Source organism: Simochromis diagramma, unplaced genomic scaffold (genome assembly GCF_900408965.1).
Source record: "Simochromis diagramma unplaced genomic scaffold, fSimDia1.1 OVJJ01000685.1, whole genome shotgun sequence".
Lineage (NCBI taxonomy): Eukaryota > Metazoa > Chordata > Actinopteri > Cichliformes > Cichlidae > Simochromis > Simochromis diagramma.
In genome coordinates, this window is record NW_024387477.1 from 3,942,043 (window position 1) to 3,963,386 (window position 21,344).

The window sequence follows — 21,344 nt, forward strand, 5'->3', positions numbered from 1 at the left end:
ATCTGTCTCTGCCTGCAGGATGAGAAGGCTGAGGGCTTCATCAGCCTCCCTGAGTTCAGAATAGACCGAGCCATAGAGTGCAGACGGAAATTGTGAGTGTCTCTCACATGTCGCCAAAAATTACTAATCAAGCACATGTGCACTCACCCACACAACGTGAGCACGCACAAACCCACTGTGCACACGCAAAAACACTAATCAGTCCTTCTTCTCCCTGACTGACTGCAGTGCCTTCAAAGCCTGTCATCCGAAAATCAAGAGCTTCTTCTTCGCCACAGATTGTCTTGAGGAAATGAACAGGTGAGTTACTGTGAATATATACAAGTTTCTGAGCGTGTGTGGGATGGTGTTTTGGGTTTGTTTCTTTAAATATGGACCAACGTCAGAGACAGGGGACGTCACGTGTCCTTTAATGAATATTTTAATGGAGTAAATCAAGTTTACACAGGGAACAACTCACCAACACAACTCTAAGCATGAATAAGGCATGAACTTGGCCCTCCTTTGTTAAATGCTCTTGTTTGTGTGTGTGTGTGTGTGTGTTGTGTGTGCTTGCAAGAGATAGATTGTAGAGATATATTTGCAGGAGTGCTATCTGATGAGCTCTAATTATCCACACCTCTCCTCAATGACATGGGGAGATAATTGGAAGAGAGTAATTAATCAGCTATATTTGACTTCCATACTTCATCTGGAGTGTTCCTGTGTGAAAGTGTTGTTTCACGCATTTTCTTGGGCATTATGTGTGAAAAGGTGGGTGTTAGCATTTTTCAGCACTTACAGTGAAGCTAAATTTAGATCCTGATTCTTCGTGGTGGTTCACAAAGTCCTAAAAGGTTTCTGTTTCCCTGTGGAATGCATCCATGTATCCGTCTTAACCGCAAATCTAATTCAGGGTTGCTGGATGAGAGGCCAGTCTATCACAGGGCTAACCCAGTGGCAGACAACCATTCATTCCAGTATCCACACCTACTCAGGATTAAACACTGAAAACTAGCCAAGATAAAACCACATCAATAGAGACATTGTTCCTCAATAATATCTGAATGTTTTGTGAAACTTATTCCAAAGCTTTGAACATAGTGCATATCATAACAAATGGTTGGTGGTAAATGTGTTATTAAAAAGGGCAGAATAAAGCTTGGCGCTACATTTTTTTTTATCAAAGAAGAGGAAAATATTGGATTGTGAGGAACTATTTTTATATAAGGATTAATACGCGGTAATAGCTACATGAGCTATTAGCAGAAAAACAAAAATACAAAACATAAATGCATAATTAACATGACTTCAACAACTGGTTAAAGAAGGCTTGTTTAAAATGTTTTAAAGTTTAGCATTTTTGCTGGTGATACCTTGTGTTTTGGTCTATTTTTGTTTTTAATTTAGATAGAAATCACCACATTTACATGAGAGCATTAAGCTATCAGCTAACGCTAGCAAGTCGGTTAGCATCTGCAGACTGAATGGGTGCTTTGCTCCGACAGATACTTGCTAATCAGTGTTAACATACTGTACAACTGTGCTATAAAAACAAATAAACTAGGATTTCATTTATACACACAAAAACACATAAAACACGTTTTTTTAAATGGCGATTGAACATGCTATTAGCGCAGTTAACCATGTATAAAGCCATTATTTCTCAGAAAATTAAAAAGCACAGGTCCAGTTCAGTAACCTTGCTACAGTGACACCTAGCAGCAAAATCAATAACTTTAAGTCATTTTTTCTGTAAATATTGAAAATAAAAGTGTATGGATATTTATTTACCTTTGAAGTATGCCCCAAGTGGCCACTCCAGTAACTGCAGGGGTTGCTGCTTTTTTGTTCATGAGGTTTTTTTTGTTTTTAATTTAAAAATGTAATGCGTGTGTCATTTCCTGTTGGAGGCCCTACTTACTGTAGTTTGCAAGAACAGGAAACCTGTCAAAGTCGGAGACTATTCTTAGTCACAACTTTATTATTAGGTGACTGTAGAGAGACACGGGACAAGGTGGGATCTGTTTGGAGACAGACAGGAGCGTGGAGGCAGACAGCTTCGGAGACTCACTCTTCAGAGAGAATGGCTGTTTTTCTCTCTTGTCTTTCTCTATTTCTGCCTCCATCTCATTAATTATCTCAAAGCCTTTCTCCTCTCTTTGGGGGGGGATAGAGTCAGTTAGACATCAGCTGTTAAGAGAAACAACTTAAATTATTTAGAGTGAAAGTTTTTTTATTCATCACCTACCATTTACCAAGTATAACCCATCCTTCCTTCTCATCATCTTGTCTACACTTATTCTCATCTATCCTTTGATGCCTTGCTTCACTTGTTTCCTGTAGGTGGATGAACCGGCTGGGTCTAGCTGCTATTGGATACACACCAGATGATAAGGTGCCTCGCCCTGATGAAGGTGAGGTGGATGGGCTAGACAAGAAAGGATTCCCTCAAACTTTGTGTGTGTGTGTGTGTGTGTGTATAACTAGCACAATTTTGTATGTGCATGTGTATTTATCGTCACGTCAGACTATTGGAGTGAGAGCGATCAAGACGACGTTGATGGTTCGATGACACTCAAACAGGAGGGACCTTCATCATTCTGTGATACTTACCATCGCACACCATCGGTAAGTAACACACTCAACTACACTCCTTTGCAATGTTTCATTCTGATAGAATATTTGATTCTTAAAAGCCCCACAGTTTTCCGATCTGCGTAGACCAGAGCTCGGCATTAATAAAACATCAGAGTGTGAGCCTAACGGCTTCTGTAAGCAGCCAAGACCATCACTTCTCTGTGTTCTGCTGCCAGAACTTGTACTTAGTCTGACCTCTAGGTGGCGACATGCACATGCTCATTACATCACTGCTCTGATGTTACTCAGAGAATTAAAATCCAGTGGCACTGGTGTCATTAATATCTCAGCTGAGCCACAATGCTCATGTCAGTCATTCGTAGATTACTCTTCAGCCATCTCATTGCTTTTTTATTCTCATCTTTTGCTCTCTTTCTTTCCTTCTCCTGTCCTCTCTCCACCCTTGCACACCTCCTCCTCCTCGTCTTGCGGGTCACTGTTTCCTTGTATCTGTGCTCACCTTTCACTCTTCACCACTTTCATCTATGCCTGCTCACTTCTCTTACTCTTGATCCGTTCAGGCTAACCTCCTCCACAGTTATGACCAGTTGCCCCGCTCAGTGAGCTCCATGAGCCTCATGCGCTCCACTCCATCTCCACTCCCCCCACCAATGAGTGCCTCCACCTCCCCCATTCCTCCACAGATGGTCTCTTCCACCTCCCCTCTCCCTCCACAGGTTAATTCTTCTAGCCCCTTCCCGGAGCCTAAGCATGGTCGGCATTTCTCCAGCGAGTCCACACACTCCCACTCCTCTGCCGAGGACCAGCGTGGAGACAGCATGGGCATGGGAACTGGCACAGGCAGCACCAGTACCCACTCATCCGGCTGCCGCTCTTCCCATCGTGAACGACGCTCCTGGCAGGACCTCATTGAGACCCCTCTGACCAGCGCAGGGCTGCACTTCCTCCAGACAGCACCGGGGGAGAGTGAGTATGGCGGCTTAATGGGGAGCATGGCTGGAGAAATGGGGTTCTACGGAGGGCTGGGCAGACAGGGCATGTCCCCAGAGAGACGCAGGCAGGCCACGCTGCCCGTACGGAGACACCACGCCGCAGAGAGGGACAGAGAACGGGACGGGCCCTTCCCTCTGGAGCGGGGGCCGTACACACACAGCCACACACACAGGCGCTCCCACAAGCAGCGGAGCCAGAGTCTCCCCAGGAACAGGGACCCGATGCCAGGAAAGCTGCTGCACACCTCTGCTCACATGGAGGAGAGGAGTGAAGACGAGGAGGCAGAAGAGCAGGCTGCAGATATGCTTGAGGGTGAGGAGGGTAAGAAAGTTACAGGGTTAATATTTTCCTAGTGTTGTATGAATTAGACAAAATATTAATGTCATGTATTTAAGTTAAAGTAAAAAAAAGCTCTTTACAACACAGCCCACGACTAAGACTAGAATTAAATGTAATTTCACTTTATGTTTTCTGAATAATACAGTCATATTTATCTAAAGTAATCGGGTAACAATTCAGCTATTTATAGCAACTATTCACAGGAAATAAAGAAGTAATGATGATAAAGAAATAACTATATTGTAAGGAACTTTAAGTAGTGCATATCCTCTGAGTATTTTATAGGAATTGAGACACAAAATGATGTAAAATTGATCAAGTTTACAGTGTTGTTTTGTATATAACTATCCTCCCACCCATATTTACATAGGTCAAAATATGTAGTAAACGTCAGCTCAGTCATTAACAATAAGAAGAATAAGAATAACTTTATTGATCCCAGAGGGAAATTAATATGTCTGGCTCAGATTAATTTAATGATTAGTATGCAATCACTGACTTTTCAGGCTTTAAAAAAGCCCAGTTTTCTAACAGTGTTCAATACAGTCAATTAAATGAATATAAGCTGTCATGTGTCATTTTTATTTATTTATTTTTTTAATTTTATTGCTATGTCTGGTTTTATTACTATGTGAATATTAGTATTGTACAGCACTTTGGTCTACCAGGTGTGTTTTTAAAGTGCTATATAAATAAATGATGATGATGATGTGATCATTGTCAGATACAAAAATGTAAAGAAATTCTGTAAATATTATATAATAATATTTCTCTAATATTCCCATTTCTACTAAACAAACAAAAAATCTTTTAAACTTTAAAACTTAATTTAAACTTCTGCTTTGAATCTATGTAGAGCCCAGAACATAGTCTGCAGTGGTTCTAAGTGTATATACACCTATCATGGGCATGAATCTCATGGTTTGGGGCTTTAAATGATTTCTTTAAACTCTTCTTTTTCCAGGATCAAATGATTGTACAGCAACATCTTTAAAAAGTTTTAAAAAACAAGAACTGGGAACAAGTTTGAGTGTATTTTCTAATCCACAGAAAGTCAAAAGTATACATGTAGGGTCAAATAAATATGTACACCTCTCACTAATATTTGGGTAAATGTCCCTCACCGAGTTGCAGATGTTTTGGGAGCCATCGACGAGCTTCTGGCATAATCCTGGATGGATAGTTGACCCCTCTCTTTGGCACTAGGTTCATTTAAATTGGTTGGTTTCCAGGCACGGACTTGGCATTGATGCATTCTCCACAAATTTTCAATAGTGTTGAGTTCGGGGAAGACCGTTTCAGATGCTAAATGTTGGTCTGCTTTATCTATTCCAAACCAGTTTTAAAGTGTTTTCAGGATCATTGTTTCATTTCTTTTCAGCCATATACCAACTGGTTTAAAGTGAATTGTTGCCAAATAGTTAAATATTTGTTTCATCTAAACATAAAACTTTTGTAACTTACTTCTACTTCTGCATGCACGTACATTTCATGTTTTGGAGACGAAAATGTGAAATGGAATGTGAATGTGATATCGAGTTGAAACACATTTATTGAGAGATTTAAATGTGTGTATGTATAAGCTTGAGCCTGTGTGGATCAGAGAAAATCCCAAATAAATTCAAACTCGTGCACGAGTTCTTGTTTTTTTTATAGTCATCAAAGATGGATGCTGGAAAATAAAACAGTACAAAGAAATCATTAAAAGCCCAAAATGACCACGGTATTCATGCCCATGACGAGTGTTTGTAAACTTGTGGCCCAAACTGTACACAAGCCTTCCACTCTGTTGTCAATATTCATACCAGTGCGGCCTGTGGCGATGCCATGTGTAGTTAGATTTGTAGGAAGGTGCATGTTAGGTTATTTAAAAGGGTTTGCAGCAATGACATACAGATGCCTTCAGCCAAGGTTTAACATGAATGCATAAATCCACTGTAACCAAAGAAAAGGTTCACTCTCCAAAAAGGGGACTACTATAAGTTTTATTTGTATTAAGGAGGTAGAGCTAACAAAAGAGCTTCCATAACAGTGAAAATTCCCAGTTTGATCCCAAAAGGAGACACAAATCCCTTTGGGGTTGCATCAGGAGGGCATCTGGTGTAAAAATCTGCTAAATCAGACACATGCAGCTACCAGCTGTTGTGACCCCTCATGAATAAGGGAGCAGCTGAAAGTAATAGTTTTTCCTTAAGCTGTTTTTGCAGATGCACTGCAGTCTTGAAATTTTGCAGGAACTCCCTCATACGAATACCTTTTGCACCAATATGCGAATAACACAGCTAATATTCCAGTACGTGCTAGCAGGTGGGCGTCACATGTGTGGCAATCTGCTCATTGTATCCAGGCAGCTCTTGCCTAAACCACTGAGAATTCCCAGTTTTATGAATGCATCTAAATAGACTCTTTCCTGCTGTGTGACACATGTGAAACTATTTATACTGCTCTTAGTATTACTTGTGCCAGTGATCGGAGTTAACTAATTCTCTTTACTTCACAGTTTATTTATTTTGTAAAGACAAAACAGTGTCACATTAGTATAAAGGCATCCAAATCTAGACATGGGACAAAAACATTTCAGTTAACTTCTGAAAACCCCCCCCAAAGAAAACAAGAATATCTCTGAGGAGCGTGGGATGACATGCAACTTTGTTTGCTAGGTTTTTTTCTAACTGTCAGTTGTACGTGATCGGTCTGACTCTCACCGCTCGTCTCGTTAGATCTGCGGGAGCTGAGAGTGGAGAGCAGAGAGAGGAGGGTGTCGGAGGGACGGGAGCGGCGAGTTTCAGAGTGCCGCGAGCCCGAGCCGCTGGATGGGCTAGAGCAGCTCTATCGGGCCCTGGAGCAAGCCAACGTGACAGCTTTAGGAGACCCTAGACCATGTAGCAGGCAGGAGCTTCGACGCTGTTTCATCCAGAGAGCCAGGGACCCCCTGCTCAACGACAGGCTGCACCGGGTCCGAGCCCTCCGTAGCACCTTGAAGGTATCGTTAACAACTTCTGTCACAAACGCAACAAAGATTTGACATGTTTTAAAACTTTCTAATACCCGTAAACCCATAACTCCCTTAGTCACGTGTCCCCTTAGTGTGTCATTTCATGGAAATGTTGCTGAAAAACAAACAATACTTCCCCTCCTTACATCTTAAGTATGCTGTACCTTTCCTGGCGTATTATGGAATGGATTAATCTTGCTTTTTCACATCGTTATTTTTTAACGTCTTTATTTATTAATTGATGCACAACAACTTGATGAATTTTAAATAAAGATGGACCCAAAATAAGATGGCGCCTGTTAAAAGTCTGTGAAGGTTCTCAGTCATCCAGGTCGTCGTAGTCTAAGGAGCTTGGAAAGAAAAGCATCTGGACTTCTTTAAGTTGCTTGAAGACGTTTCACCTCTCATCCGAGAAGCTTCTTCAGTTCTAGGGTCAAATAGAGGAGAGTCCCAGATTTAAGCCCTGTGGGAGTGTCCCCCAAAGAGGGACAATGGACCCCCACGGGACAAGACTCGGCTGTCCATCTGCATCTAAAGGACAAAGGTCACTCTTTCGAGGATGCCAATGTTCACATTTTGGACAGAGACGACAGATGGTTTGAAAAAGGGACTGAAGGAATCAATTTATGTCCACTGTGAGCGACCGTCTTTGAACAGAAGCGGGGGTTTACGACACCAACTGTCTGCCATCTATAATCCAGTTCTGAGATCCCTTCCCAGACGCCTTAACGCCCACTCACATCCTGGGACATCTGACCTCAGGAAATCACATGATAGGGTGGGGCCAGGTTTCACAATGAGCTCACCCGAGACCCTGGCTGCTTGTGACCCACACTCGTTTTCACACCTCGGCTCATGTGATTAGGTAGAGGATCATTAGGGGGTCCATTGTCCCTCTTGGGGGGGGGACACTCCCACAGGGCTTAAATCTGTGACTTTCCAGCATTTGACCTTAGAACTGAAGAAGCTTCTATGCTTCGTGCTATGTGAATAAAACTGAATTGAATTGAATTGAAAAAAAAAAAGATGTAAAAAAGCAAGATTTCCCCACTTCATAATACGGCCCATACTCCGAAAAGTACAGCATACTTACGATGCAAGATGGGGAAATAATGTTTTTCTGTAAAATTACCATAGAATTACATACTTACACTTATACTTAAAATTATAATGTAAGTACAATTTTCTTGGCTGACATGTTACCCCTTTATTCTATTATTTATATTACGTTTATTCTAGTCCATATTTACAGATAAATATACAACAATTACATTATAGTTTCAACTGAAATACATTGAATTTCCATTTAATTACAGGGGAACTACATCCTTTATCACAGGGTGTATTATAAGTGTTACCAGGTTGTTGTTGGTTTTTTTTACACAAAAAAACAACGTGAGGATTTAATGCGGTAACGCTTTTCTCCTACAGGCCAAAGAGTCGGAGCTAGCAGTGATCTGTTCCCTCCTGGAGGACCCTGGCCTGTGCTCCCAAACCTTCAGAGAATGGAAGCAGTGGCACAGCGAGCTCTACTCAGACATCTGCCAGCTCAGCCCCGGCACCAACGGCCAGGATGACCTCTCCCCGCTGGCCGCACCTCTCATGACCCACACGCACTCCTTCATCGAGACCCACGTGTGAGAAAGAGACGAGAAGCGAAGGCTGAACTGACACGCACACGCAAACACACACACGCGCGCAGTAACACGGAGCTTTACATTAGCTAAAACTCTGTCCTGGTCACGACTCTGAGCATGCACACACACACACACACACACATTGTAAGATGTGTAAATATCATAGAGGGAACAGTCTGAGACCTGCGTGTATGAACTTTTGATAATCCCGAGGACCCCACAGGGTGCCAATTGCATGCCTGAACAGAAAGCATTAATCTTCCTTTGTCTATGGATCTCAGCATAAACGCCACACGCTTGTCAAGCAAAATGGGGGGAAAAAACAGACTTTTTAACACAAATTTTTTCTTTTATATTCTCTAGGTTTTGCTTTTGCTTTTTTTCTGCTTTATTTTAGGGGTAAGGGGGAGCTATGTAGCAGCAATACAGAGGAAAACCCTTTTCACCACAACACTGTACTTTTGTACTGATGAACTTTGCACCCAGAGCCACCAGTTCTCCCCCTTTCTCTCTGTGTTTTTTTTCCTCTTGCGTATCTTTTTGAGTTACAGGGACCTCACTGTTATTTCAGGCTGATCTCACGGGACAGTGCGGGGAAAGTAAAGTGTGAAACTGTGAGAGGTAGCCAGCAATGTCGGTTTATCAGCGAGAACCCCTTTGCGCTGGCCGGATTCATGTGCTGAAGGAGGCTCCTCTGAACGAGTGCAGTTCTGTTGGCATCTTCTCTTCCTCTCGTTTCTCTCCATCACCTTCTCTTTTCTTAGCGACTTCTTTCTCTAGTCCTCAAAGACTTGTGTATATGTGTATACTGATGTAAATGTTTGCGTTCCACTACCACTGTGATAGGCTTCTAGAGGTAGCGGAGGGAAGACAGAGAGTATGTATTTGTGCGGGTGCAAAACAAGTTTATTATTATTACTTTTTTTTGGTTTCTTTCGTAGTTTTTTTTCCTTAAACCGTGAATGCAAGAGCTTAGAGAGTTCTTTTTCAGTCACTCACTACAACGAATGCACTTTCTATATCTCTATATCTCATCGGCTGCATCACAGGGTCTACGTGTCATCGGCCTCATTACCATTGCTGTTCAAATATCAGGTAAAAGCATTTGCCGTCTCATTTTCTAAAGATTTGTGTACAGTCTACAAATATATTTAAACATAGAAGACTATATAAAATCTATTTACGTTTTGTGTCATAGAAATAATGTAAAGTATGATGTATTCTATGCCAAGGTTCTGCAGTGTCCCCCTCTTCACTCTGTAGATGCAGGGTGTTTAGCAGTCGAACAAATAGGATGCGACCGACAGCCGTCGCTGATGGTCTTTACTGGTTTACATCACGGCTGACCATTCTCTGGGTGGTGCGTTGCATGAGACAAAGGCCTGGGACTGATTTGAATGGACAGGGTAAAATACTGTGGATCATTTGTGTTCCTTTTTTTGTTCCTTCTCACAATTGCAAGGTAATTAGACTCGTAGCGCATGATAGATGCAAAAGTACCGTCGAAGGATGACTTTTTCTTTATGTGCTCGTAGCTTTCAAGTCTTTGTTTTTCATTCTGCAGTGTTTAGAGACACGTACTGTACCATGAGAGTTAAGGGAGGTTTTTCCTTCTCCTTTAGCATCCAAGCAGCAGGTTATAATTTGATGTTTGGCTCACATAGAAGACCGACCTGCATCCTAAAGAAGCTTCTGACACCTCACTCCAAGTGACATCACTGCAGTTGCTTCCAAAGTGAAAGCTAATTTGACATTCCCTCTAAGCATATGGTTGATACTGGGCAGTCATAACCTCTGCACTAAACGGTCTGTAATGTCTGTGAAACCGGGATGAATCATTTCATCTGCAATATCAGGCCAAGGACTCAACGGTGCCCCCCAGCGTCGAGGACTCCGAGAGACACGTGTAGCACCTGCTGCATCCAGCACTGTCTGTACTTAGTCTTCATATTTTACTGTTGTTCTTCTTCATGAGTTTTCATCATGTCACACTGTAGTGAAATATCAAACGTGCCCCAGAGATATAGCTCACGTTATTTGCCTGTTATTTCTTTATTTTTGTTTTTTTTGCTAGTTTGTTTTTTAATGATTAATTTGAGAGTAACACAAAGAAACTCAATGATGCAAGCACTTTCCCTGTGCCTCCCAATCCTCTCTTTGGCAACGAAAGGACTGACTATTTCCACACACAGGCACGCACACACACACACAGACACACACGCGCAGCTGTAGAAGAGTTACAATACAGTTTTAGTCTGCAGACCTCTCTCTGTTTGTCATCTGTAGTGTTGGTCTTCTTTCTCCAACCGCTGCTCTGACATACTGTAGATTAAAGGAGTTCTGAGAGTTTTCATTTGTAGGCACCGACTGTGTTATTCCTCCCGAATCTTTTTGTGTGTGTAAACCTGCAGAAACAGGCCGAAAAGGGAGATTCCACTGTGTGTTCTTTCAGGGGTGTACACCTCATGGTACATTGCACAGGTGTGTAAGATGTAAGTTGCACTGCGACATTAAAAAAAAGGAACATATTGCTCTTTTTCAAGGATAATATTAGCTTACTGTTATTCTGTACATTAAAATGACTAAAGACGATATTAAAAAAGAAAGAAAATTACATTTATTCTTCCTAAAGTAGCCTTTTTTGGTTTCATATATATGAATATATATTACAGAAAATACAGATTGTAAACCTAAGTTGTTAAACTTTGACTTCAATAAACTGAATCCTCTGCACTATGGCCGGTTAATGTGTGCCTTTCCTCTGATTTATTGGAAGAGTTTTGCTGTGTCTTCTAGTTAATAACAGTTTCAAGTTAAGGGCAGGAAGCCCTACAGCATGCTGTGCAACCCGTGCCATCCATCTATCCATCATATCTTTTTCAGTTTACAATGTGGTGGGCAAAAGCTTTGTTTCCAGGCTGTCACTTGGCTTCACTCTCTGCACTCTTTTAAAGACAATCTTTATTCTGGATTCATCTCTTTGGGATCTATAGCCTTGCCGGGCGATCGTGGCTCAAGAGTTGGGAGTTCGCCTTGGTTCGAGCCCCGGCTTGGACAGTCTCGATCGTTGTGTCCTTGGGCAAGATACTTCACCCGTTGCCTACTGGTGATGGTCAGAGGGCCCGGTGGCGCCAGTGTCCGGCAGCCTCACCTCTGTCAGTGCGCCCCAGGGTGGCTGTGGCTACAATGTAGCTTGCCATCACGTGTGTGTGAATGGGTGGATGACTGGATGTGTAAAGCGCTTTGGGGTCCTTAGGGACTAGTAAAGCACTATACAAAATACAGGCCATTTACCATTTGTTGGGGCCTTACTATTGGAATGAGTATGTGCACAATTGCCTAAACAGATTTGGCATATAAATATAGAGAAGGTTTATTGATACTGGAAGCTTCCATTAGTAGTCTGCTTGTACTCTCAGTACTAACAAAACAGGTTTGAGCACGCTTTGGTTGCCTGCAGGTAAATAGTCCAGATGGAGAGCAAAAGAAGGATGCTGTTGAAATGCAAGACATAATCAGCAGCTATTCCTGATGTATTTCCATTTGTAAACAATGTTGCAAACCTTAACTCAGATATCTAGTGGCTTCACCGGCAACCCAAAAATTAATTCCTAGACTGATACTGTTTCATCAAATCCAGTGCAACATGTGCACCTGTGCTGTTCTGGTGCAGAACTTTGTGTGTGTAGGTTGATTTCTGACTGAACACATCTTAAAGCTCTTGTGCACAAAGTTAAGTAGTACTGTAAATTTTCTTATACATATTCACTTCATTAAAACTAAACTAAATGTGGAGAAATCCTGTGGTGCTGGAACATGTGGCCCCCTCAGGGTCGATGCTGGCAATGTCTCAGCAACGTAAATAACAACTCATTTACATGTGAAACTGCGAGTAGGAGTTTATTTTTATTTTGATGCAAATGTACAAAAGCAAAGGTCAACTGTCCGCTCAGTGGGTGAGCAACATGTGGACTTACTTGACGAGTAGGATAGCACAGCCGAGCTGCAATTCCCACTTCAGCCCATTAGGTGGCAGTAGCCGACCGCGGGGTTTTTTGGGCTAGAACGAAGCTGTAACCAACAGAAGAAGGGGGAGAGCGCTGTCATGGCGGCCAAGGTGAATGCATGTCATTTTGTCTTCAGCAAAGTTTTTAGCTTTTATTACAATGACTTTTCAATGAAAGTGTAGACTGTGTGTTGGCGTCAAGTGCCCCGCAGCTGCTAGTGTTTACTTGTTCTGGTTGTCACATCTCAGGCGTTGTTACTCTGCACGAAATATCTTTGCTAGCTATGTGTGCTGTGCTAGCTTCGCTGAATGACTCCTGAAAAGAATACACAGGAGGAAGGTTTTAGCAGAGGTTGCATCTTTAAAAGTGTGTAACAGCTGTTTAACCTTAATAGCTGTCAGCCCTGCCTTTGTTAGCTTTCTAGAGCCGCATTAAGCTACAACACAAACACTGTCGGTAAGAGTAACGCTTAATGTCAGTTAGCTTAACTAGTTCGAAACAGTTTGTACACACAAAACAAAGGGAATAAGCTCAGGATGTATACTTAGAAGTTCATTAATGCAGTATAAATAAATATTTGAAAGACTGGAAAAGCGATGCTTTGAAATATATGGTGGTATTGTTTTAATTAATAATATAATATATATATATATAATAATTCTTCCACTGAAAGTCCACGAAGTAAGCTGTGATAGAGATGTGGTGTTGACACACTGACTAAAACTACAGTGTACGTTCCCCCTCCTGCCAGGTGGTAATGGTGGCCGTCCCGACTGTGCTGGGAATAGCCTCCCTCCGTGTGTACTCTGTGAATGAAGCGCCTGCTGATGGGCTGGTTACTCGAGAAAAGGTGTGTATTCATGATTTGTATGGGATATTGCCATTCATAGCCATAATAACACACCAACTCTCTACCTCCCTTTCCCCAGCTCAACATCTACAACCCGGTGTTGCAGTCTGCTCAGAGTAAGTTTGTCCCAGAGAGTCCAGGGGTCATCGAGGGTGGAGTGACTACAGCCAGAGAGACAGTACTACCATTTGTGCACGCTGTAAAGGTATTCACGTTTTCCCCCCTTTGTGTACATGTAAAGCTGCATGTAGGAAAAAATCTCATTCACATTCACCGTCAAGTACTGATGTAGCTCATGCTTTCACATCCTCTTCTGCACTTTTAACACGAGCAGGTGGTGGAAACGCATTTATATTTAAACATATGACAGCTAAAATGCACCAGAGAACTCTTATCTTGCACCTGCGAATTTAGTTGACACCGCTATCTTTTTGCTGCTCATTGTGGTTTACAGAGCACGATCCCACATGCTGCAAGTGCTCGGTGCAGGAAGGATTCTTGCAGGTTTAGGAGTTAGACAGGAAACTTCATGCAGTTTAACTTCAGTTAAACTGCATGAAGTTTGCTGCAAGAAGATTTGACAGTTTGATTCTGTGAAACACTGGTTGTTGGGTGGGGGTGAGCAGTTAGCACTGACTCACATGTATCTGTTTCAGTGTTGCTTAAACAGGCATGTTCTTGATGAACTTTTCTAGTGGTTTCAGTTTAGTCTTCTGTTCCCTGCAGGGTGCCTGTATCTCTGTGAAAAGGGGAAGTATTGATCTTTATCATGCTGGAGAAGGTGAGTAAACAACAGGCAAACAACAGTCTTAGTTACATTGCACCTAAATATCAATTTTCAATAATAATAAGACATTTAAAGTTTCCAACATGTCACACATTTACTAAGTAAATATATTTCAAGGGGTGCTATTGAGGTGAAATTCTCACCAGGTGTCTGTAACAACCCATCCATTTCACACATGCAAAGAAATCAAACCACAGATGTCCATAAATTATGTGTAATAGCGAGAAATGACACAGGGAAAAGTATCAAACGCATGAAAAGGGAGGTGCAAAAAGTCGTGGAAAGTCATGACAGTAGCTTAAATCAGTCCTGCCACTTGTGCAAAGTGCAAATTTTATATTAGCTTGTTCTTCACCAACTGATGGCCTATAAGAAGGGGTCTCATTACTAAGGTGTAAAACCAATTAGCTCTCTCAAGGCCGTTGCAAAACATACCGAAGAATTTCTAAACTAGTGAAGGTTCCAGTGAACAAAGTGGAAAGAACATCATGTTACCATAAACCGACCATGACCAGATGCCTCCTGCAAGATTTCAGACAGAGGAGTGAAAAGAATTATCAGAAGAGTTGTCTGATAGTCAAGCAGCACTAGAGGCGCTGCATATCACCCCCAAAACGCCATACCAACAGTGAAGTTTGATACTGTGTGTACAATACTTTCTCCCTGTGTGATTTCTCATTATTACACATAATTTATGGGCATCTTTGGTTTGATATTGTGGCATTTGTGGATTGGAAGGGTTATTTCACACATCTGGTCAGACTTTCATGTAAATAGCACCTTTAGAAACATATTTAATTTGTGATGTATTCAGTATTTCGGTCTAACCCACAGTAAGACATTAGAGGAAGAGAGTGATCTATTTAAAGTTATTTTTTTAGTTACAGTTTAATGGTAGTCCCAATATTAGTGATACAGTTCACACCTTTTCTTTAAAGGAAGCTGAATGTATTTTTGTCAGCATTTTGATTTCTGTTATCTGCTCCTCAGATTTATACTATTACCTGAAGGACCCTCCTCCTGGTTTTCTACCCAGATTTGGCACCATCACCGTGGCTGGCCTGCTTGGCATGTTCTTGGCACGGAAAGGTAACTCGAACTGACAAACAGTTTAGGCCTGCAAGAAACGTTTTAATCAGTTTCTCATATTAAATAAAGGAAAATGTTTGAAAGAGTGTTGGTCTAAGTGTGAACGGTTGTCTCTCTGTGTTAGCCCTGCAATAGACAGGTCACCTTTCCATTGTGCCATATTACAGGTGGGATAGGCTCCTCCAGCCCCATGTGACCCAGTAAAAGCATCGCATACGACTATAACAAACGTAGCATACGCAAGAACTGGACATAGTGCAAGTTTAGTAAGCTTAATTATACATTAATGAATAAATAACTCACAAGACATCAAAACAATTCCCTTTTTTAGAAATCAGTCTAGAAAAATTAAAGATGAAAATCCTGAAAAACAAGTGCAATTTGTTGAATATGTCTCAATAAACATGCATTGCTGCTGACACATCAGTGTGCCACTAAATGGTCACATACAACGTTTTGAAACTCATCAGCAAAACTCGACTCCTGTTCTGTCGCCGCGTCACAACAGTGTATTTGTTCTACAAACTGCATTTATTAAGGACACTTCTTACACTTATCGTCCAGTGGGCTTGACACTTTGGCAGGCTCTGACCTCTGACCTCTGGGCTGTGTGTTTTAACAGTCCCAGATTGTTAAGGTGCGACCCCAGCTCTGCTTGTGAGGATCACAGCACTTTACGTTCTTTCTTAGACCATTTAATATTTTTCTTTATTTTGCAGAACATAGAAAAAAAACATATAAAGTCATTTCAGAAAGACACGAATTAGTTTTACGCTCTCAGACTGTCTCAGAAGAAAGTTTCATTTCAGCCACACAGGAAATAAAGTATTACAACTTCTGCTTAATGTATTCATGGGATGAACATTTTAGATATTTTCTACACTTCTCACAATGCATGTGAACTTGCACAGAGATATGCATTGTTTGTTAACAAGAACATCTGTTTTACCCCCTTTTTGTTTTGTGTTTTAAAATGCACATGCGCTCCAGATTTATTTATGTGTATTTAATCTTAGCGTGACCTTTTCATGTACGAGATAACACTGTGATTATCAGGATTTAGACACCACAGCCAGTGAAGCTGAAGTACCCCTCATCATCTCATCATCGATTGCCCAAAGTTTACCACAAGAAACAAGAAGTTTCTTAGGAAGTTTCACTTTTCTCAGTACATTGTCTTCCTCACTCTTTCTTCCTATTACCAAAGAGTCATTTAAAGTGCATGAAAATGTTAATGTCTTTAAGTTAACCTGGGCATTGTGTTGGCCAAAATGTGCTGCAACACACTATGTGAGCATGACCTTTCTGGATATAGCAGTTCAGTAGCTGGCCTCCAGGACTTAACCTCTGCCCACTTGTATTGATCGCTGCCCTGCTTTGCAAAATGTTTTATTTCAGGCTCTCGTTTCAAGAGGTTAGCGGTCCCGCTGGGCCTGATGAGCGCAGGAGCATCAGTGTGCTACCCTGCACAAGCAGTGGCAGTGTTAAAGGTAACGCTGCTTCCTCAAGCACGGATATCTTGTTAATTCGCAGTATAAATGTTAATATTTTCCTAGTTTAATTCGAGCGTTGTCTTTTGTCCTCCCAAGGTGACGGGAAAGAAGGTTTACGCTGCAGGGCAGTGGAGCCGTGCTGCAGCGTCTTCACTGCTCGCCTCCGCAGAGCCGGTTGCCAAAGAGACTGCTGCTTCACAGCCACAGGTTAACAGACTTTTAAGCGAACTGTTTTTAAGCAGAAAGACTTATAAAGCTGTTTTACTGTGTGACTAAAACCTAAACAGCAGTTCAGCTCGTGTAACTTGCTTTCCACTCGGTGCCTTTCCCTTCTCTACATGTGTTGCTTACTGACAGAGAAAAAATCCCTTTTGTGTGGTAAATAGGTTATATTCCATTTCCTTTCCTACACATTGCCTTTCATAACTGTTAGTGGAGTTTTATTCTTTGTGCCTCACATGTGATTCAGGCATATTTTGTGAGAGTTTAAATCTAAAATTTTATTACTTAAATATTCAAGAAAATTGTACATTTTAATTACGCACCATTAAAGTCGATTTTTTTATTGTTTTTTAGTCAGCTATAGCGGCAAATCTAGAGCCTCCAGCGGCTGAAGAAACCTCACAGCCCAGCTCCACTACAGACACCTCAGCCCAGAGCTCTACAATCTCAGACACAGAGGTGAAATCGGCTGATCCTATCTCTGATGAGCCCATTGTTGCTGTCATAACAGAGGAAGAGTCATCCGTAACAGCCACAGAAATATCCCCCAACCAGGCCCCCACAGAGACCAGCACAGGTATTATCAGTATTGATCCCTGTCGTCTTGTTTCTCTGTCTCCGTCTCTTCATTTCACACACAATCACACAGAGACTTATATCAACAGTGGTGGTTTAATTCCCGCTCTTTCCGGCTCTGTTGGCAAATTCTCCGCCAGTAGAAAAAGTGTCCGCGCCTCCCTCAGAGGAGCTGCTGGCCCCTGTTGAAAGCGAAGAAGCCTCGGATAGAAAACAAGCCTCCGGGGATGTATCCACGGACACGAGCCCATCCGAGCCTGCAAGCTCAGGACCGGAAACAATAAAAGCCATTCCAGTCGAGTCGGCATCTTCCTCTGAAGAAACATCTACTCCAGAGGCTTCCAGTGAGGCCACAGGTACCAAAAATAGTTCATGTCAAAGAGCGAAAGGTTGATAAGTAAATAAAATAAGAAGAAATGATAACCTAAACAGAGGACCTATGCTTTAATCATCACTCCACTGCTCTTACTCTACACTTAATGTGTGCTGCTAACCTTTTACATTTCCTCTACCCTGAAATGTCAATTAGTCGAGTCAGATAGCATGGAGGAGTTGCTGCTTTTAATGAGACACCAGTCGCCAACACCAACACCTATCCAACACAAAACCGTTACTGGTTGTACTTTAACACTTTCTGCACATGTACCTTTGCTCTTGTTTGGGTGTTTACAGTAGACCAGCACAAACAAATGTTTTTTTTTCTTTTTAAGCCCACAGACAAACATAGTGAGCCTTCACTTCCTGTTACTCGCACATTCGACCTCTTCTAAGAATGATGTGGTTACCTAAATGTGGGGACCTAAACGTTGTGGGTCTTGTGTTCTACATAGTTGTTGTTATTAGTATGATTATCACTGCTACCTGGGACTTGGATTCTGTTGTCGCTGTAGTACGTTCAGGTTTACTTCCTAACGTGATATAAATCTGTATTAGTTTTCAGTTTAACTCTTCACATCTCATCCTTCAGCACAGCTTACTTATCCTTTCGGTACATCTGTTTAGCAGTTTGACATACTGAGGATTGACTCACTCTGCACAAACTGTGTGATGTGAAAGAAAAGAGAGGAATGTGATGTAACATCTCACAGCACTCGGTGTGTGGAATATGCATTTTAAAAAGAATCGCAGGGCTTTAGTTACAGTCTGCTCAGCCTGGCTTTAAGTTGAACCGAAAGATAGTTTTACCAAGAAGTGATATCATATTGCATAATACAATTTTCTCCAGTGAAATCACAGTAAGAGGATGTGTTTGGGATGTTTTTTTACTTCCCGTTCCATGTTGCTGCAGATCTTCTTCCACAAAGCAGCAACTGGAGCTCCTTGTAAATGTTTAAAGGAGGTTGCCATCCCAGTAGGTTGACTGGGTGCTGACATGTGGGTGAAACTGCTCTAAAACTGACAGAATGTATGTACACAGCGATCTCTGCTTTGTCTCTGCGTATAAATTCTTTAACATGAGTTGCAAATAGTAACACAGGCTGTGCCAAACTATACCACATTATACTTTTCAGTGTTTCTGCTAGATTTTAACTCAGTGTTTCCATTTAGCTGGTAAAAGTAGCAGTTTATGTCAACACTGTGTCTCCCATCCCTTTTCTTCCAGAGTTCAGAGGTTCTTTCCATGAACCAAGTGCGGAAAAAGTGCAAGGTCACTCTAACTGTTTGATTTTGTTAAACACTCAGTTTGTTCATAAGATTTTCCAAATCTTTGTACCACAGTGCTCAAAGGATTACTATGTAAACCAAATGACTAAACACAGAGTTTTGATTTATTTGTACTTTTTAAGAACCAACGCATCCAAATCAATCATGGAATTCAGGCGATTTTAGGAGGAAACATCACGTTTTTCTGCACGTTTGGTTGTTGCGCTGAACATAAAGATCGACAGAAACCTGCGACTTTCACCCGGCAACTCTTAATGTTTTCATCTGTTAATAAAAGTTAATTCTACAAATCTAACTCTATTGATGTGCTTTGCATTTCTCTTGCTGCCCTGCAGAGGGCTCCAGTTACAAACCCGACCCTTCTCTCATGGATTTCGGCCAGTCCAGCCCTGAGGATGAAGACCTGTACAGCACACGAAGCTGAGAGACTGCAGCCAGCCACAGGAGAAGACTCATTCCCACACACACTGCCATCTCATATCTCACTCTAATTGACAAACGCTCTGTATCATTATGCATTGTAAATAGGCCATTTTGCAAGCAATCGCAGTTAGAAAGACTTTAATCAACGTTTCCATTCTCATTTCGTCTGCCCACATCAGCTGTTTCCACAGAAAACATCCCAGTACATTTGCATTGCAGCAGCGAGGCAGTGAATCTGGGCACACATAACTGAATCAGTTTGCGTGGGACAGAAAACTGGAATAAAAAACAAAAAAAACCACCCACTACTATTTACAAGCTTTTATACCCCAAATGGCAGATTGTGAAATTTTCTGTGTCATTTAACAAATACTGGCTTTTTGTGCTCCAACTTTCACAGTCATGGATGCAGCGTGCTTTTATTTATTGTAATTTAGCCCAGTGTGTTGGTGAACTGAAAAATCTGCACATGTGCTCGTGGTGATTACAAGATGGCCTAGTACTGTTTCACTCGCTAACACAGGAAATTGTCCTCACTTGTTAATTATGGAACTCAAATAAATCTATATTTTTCATGAATTCATGTTGGGTCATGTCTGCTACTGATTACAGCACTTCCAGCATGTAGCATCAACAGAATTTCACTCAGACCCCGAGTTGTCACATAATGAGCAGCTAAACACGAGGAATCATCTGAGCCGCATGAACCAGAGTTATCTTTGAAGGGAGACCATTAAAGTGGCCCCTTTCCATAGGAAGACGCTCCACATAGTGAGTCTTCATGCTGCAATTAGTCCATGAGAAACAACAACTTGTGCAAAAACCCATATGGTGCACACTCGCAGCTCTGTTCAAAGTATCTTACATTGAAGGGCACATTTAGTACATGCAAATCTGTATCAACGGATTTTCATAATAAGCTTTGTTACAGTTTGTAGACATTAATTATAATCCATATATCAAAAACATTATGAAGATTGAGTACTCTTAGATTTATATTTAAAAGTCAGGGGTGAGGAACTCCAGGCCTCAAGGGTCGGTGTCCTGCAGGTTTTAGATCTCACCCTGGGTCAACACACCTGAATCTGATGATTAGTTCATTAGCAGGCCTCTGGAGAACTTCAAGACATGTTAAGGAGGTAATTTAGCCATTTAGATCAGCTGTGTTGAATCAAGGACACATGTAAAACCTGCAGGACACTGGCCCCTGAGGCCTGGAGTTCCCCCACCCCTGCCCTACAATAATAGAAAACCCCAACGATCAGATGACTCCCCATAAGCAAGCACTTGGCAACAGTGGGAAGGAAAAACTCCCATTAAACAGGAGAGACCTCCAGCAGCACCAGGCTCAGGGAGGGACGGCCATGTGCTGCGACGGGTTGGGTGAGAGGGGACGGTTTCGACTAACACTTCTGCTCGTTCAGCAGAGTAAACATGCCTTGACTAGAATAAAACTGTCATCACACCTTCTCATTTTCCACATGTGTAAATATCACGCAAGTTATTTCGGTTCCTGATAACAATCAGCACGTTGACATGCATGAAATGTACTGCAATTCTTTCACACCCACTAAAAAGAGATAATGAGCCCTGACTTTTCCTCCAGAACCACGTTTACATTTTTAATGTTTTGGTGTTTACGTGTCCTATGATTTATAGTAACAGACCTGTGTGGCTCCTTACAGCCA

At 41.7% G+C, this 21,344-nt stretch overlaps 2 protein-coding genes across 8 annotated transcripts in view; both read left to right on the top strand.

Moving 5' to 3' along the window:
* The window catches only part of si:ch211-26b3.4 (connector enhancer of kinase suppressor of ras 2), a 64,364-nt gene extending 55,504 nt beyond the window's left edge, over window positions 1–8,860 (top strand). For 2 of the 3 annotated variants that reach the window (XM_040015591.1, XM_040015593.1), the window contains 7 exons: window positions 19–92; window positions 229–300; window positions 2,326–2,396; window positions 2,510–2,610; window positions 3,297–3,894; window positions 6,633–6,895; window positions 8,339–8,860. In XM_040015591.1, the coding sequence (XP_039871525.1) occupies window positions 19–92; window positions 229–300; window positions 2,326–2,396; window positions 2,510–2,610; window positions 3,297–3,894; window positions 6,633–6,895; window positions 8,339–8,548 (1,389 nt within the window). In that variant the 3' untranslated portion in view covers window positions 8,549–8,860. The remainder of the gene's footprint in view (window positions 1–18; window positions 93–228; window positions 301–2,325; window positions 2,397–2,509; window positions 2,611–3,296; window positions 3,895–6,632; window positions 6,896–8,338) is intronic. The other variant, XM_040015592.1, reaches the window with a different exon arrangement.
* On the top strand, window positions 3,457–20,239 carry apool (apolipoprotein O-like). 5 transcript variants are annotated; one of them, XM_040015604.1, is made up of 11 exons: window positions 3,457–3,462; window positions 5,819–5,823; window positions 13,303–13,401; window positions 13,481–13,606; window positions 14,128–14,182; window positions 15,179–15,277; window positions 16,676–16,767; window positions 16,867–16,977; window positions 17,347–17,569; window positions 17,709–17,924; window positions 19,569–20,239. In XM_040015604.1, exons 3-11 carry the CDS (start codon window positions 13,309–13,311, stop codon window positions 19,655–19,657), a joined length of 1,104 nt encoding a protein of 367 aa, XP_039871538.1. In that variant the 5' UTR covers window positions 3,457–3,462; window positions 5,819–5,823; window positions 13,303–13,308; the 3' UTR covers window positions 19,658–20,239. The 5 variants fall into 5 exon arrangements, with proteins under 5 accessions (XP_039871538.1, XP_039871535.1, XP_039871536.1 ...); XM_040015601.1 differs by lacking the exon at window positions 5,819–5,823 and adding an exon at window positions 12,635–12,661; XM_040015602.1 differs by lacking the exon at window positions 5,819–5,823 and adding an exon at window positions 12,641–12,661 and having other exon boundaries at window positions 17,712–17,924.
* Window positions 20,240–21,344: the final 1,105 nt, after the last annotated feature.

Bases quoted from the DNA above. Each gene is read 5' to 3' on its own strand.
- apool (XM_040015601.1), top strand. The intron at 13,607-14,127 runs GTATTCACGTTT...TGTTCCCTGCAG, and splicing joins CATTTGTGCACGCTGTAAAG to GGTGCCTGTATCTCTGTGAA. The intron at 17,570-17,708 runs GTATTATCAGTA...ATTCTCCGCCAG, and splicing joins CCCCACAGAGACCAGCACAG to TAGAAAAAGTGTCCGCGCCT.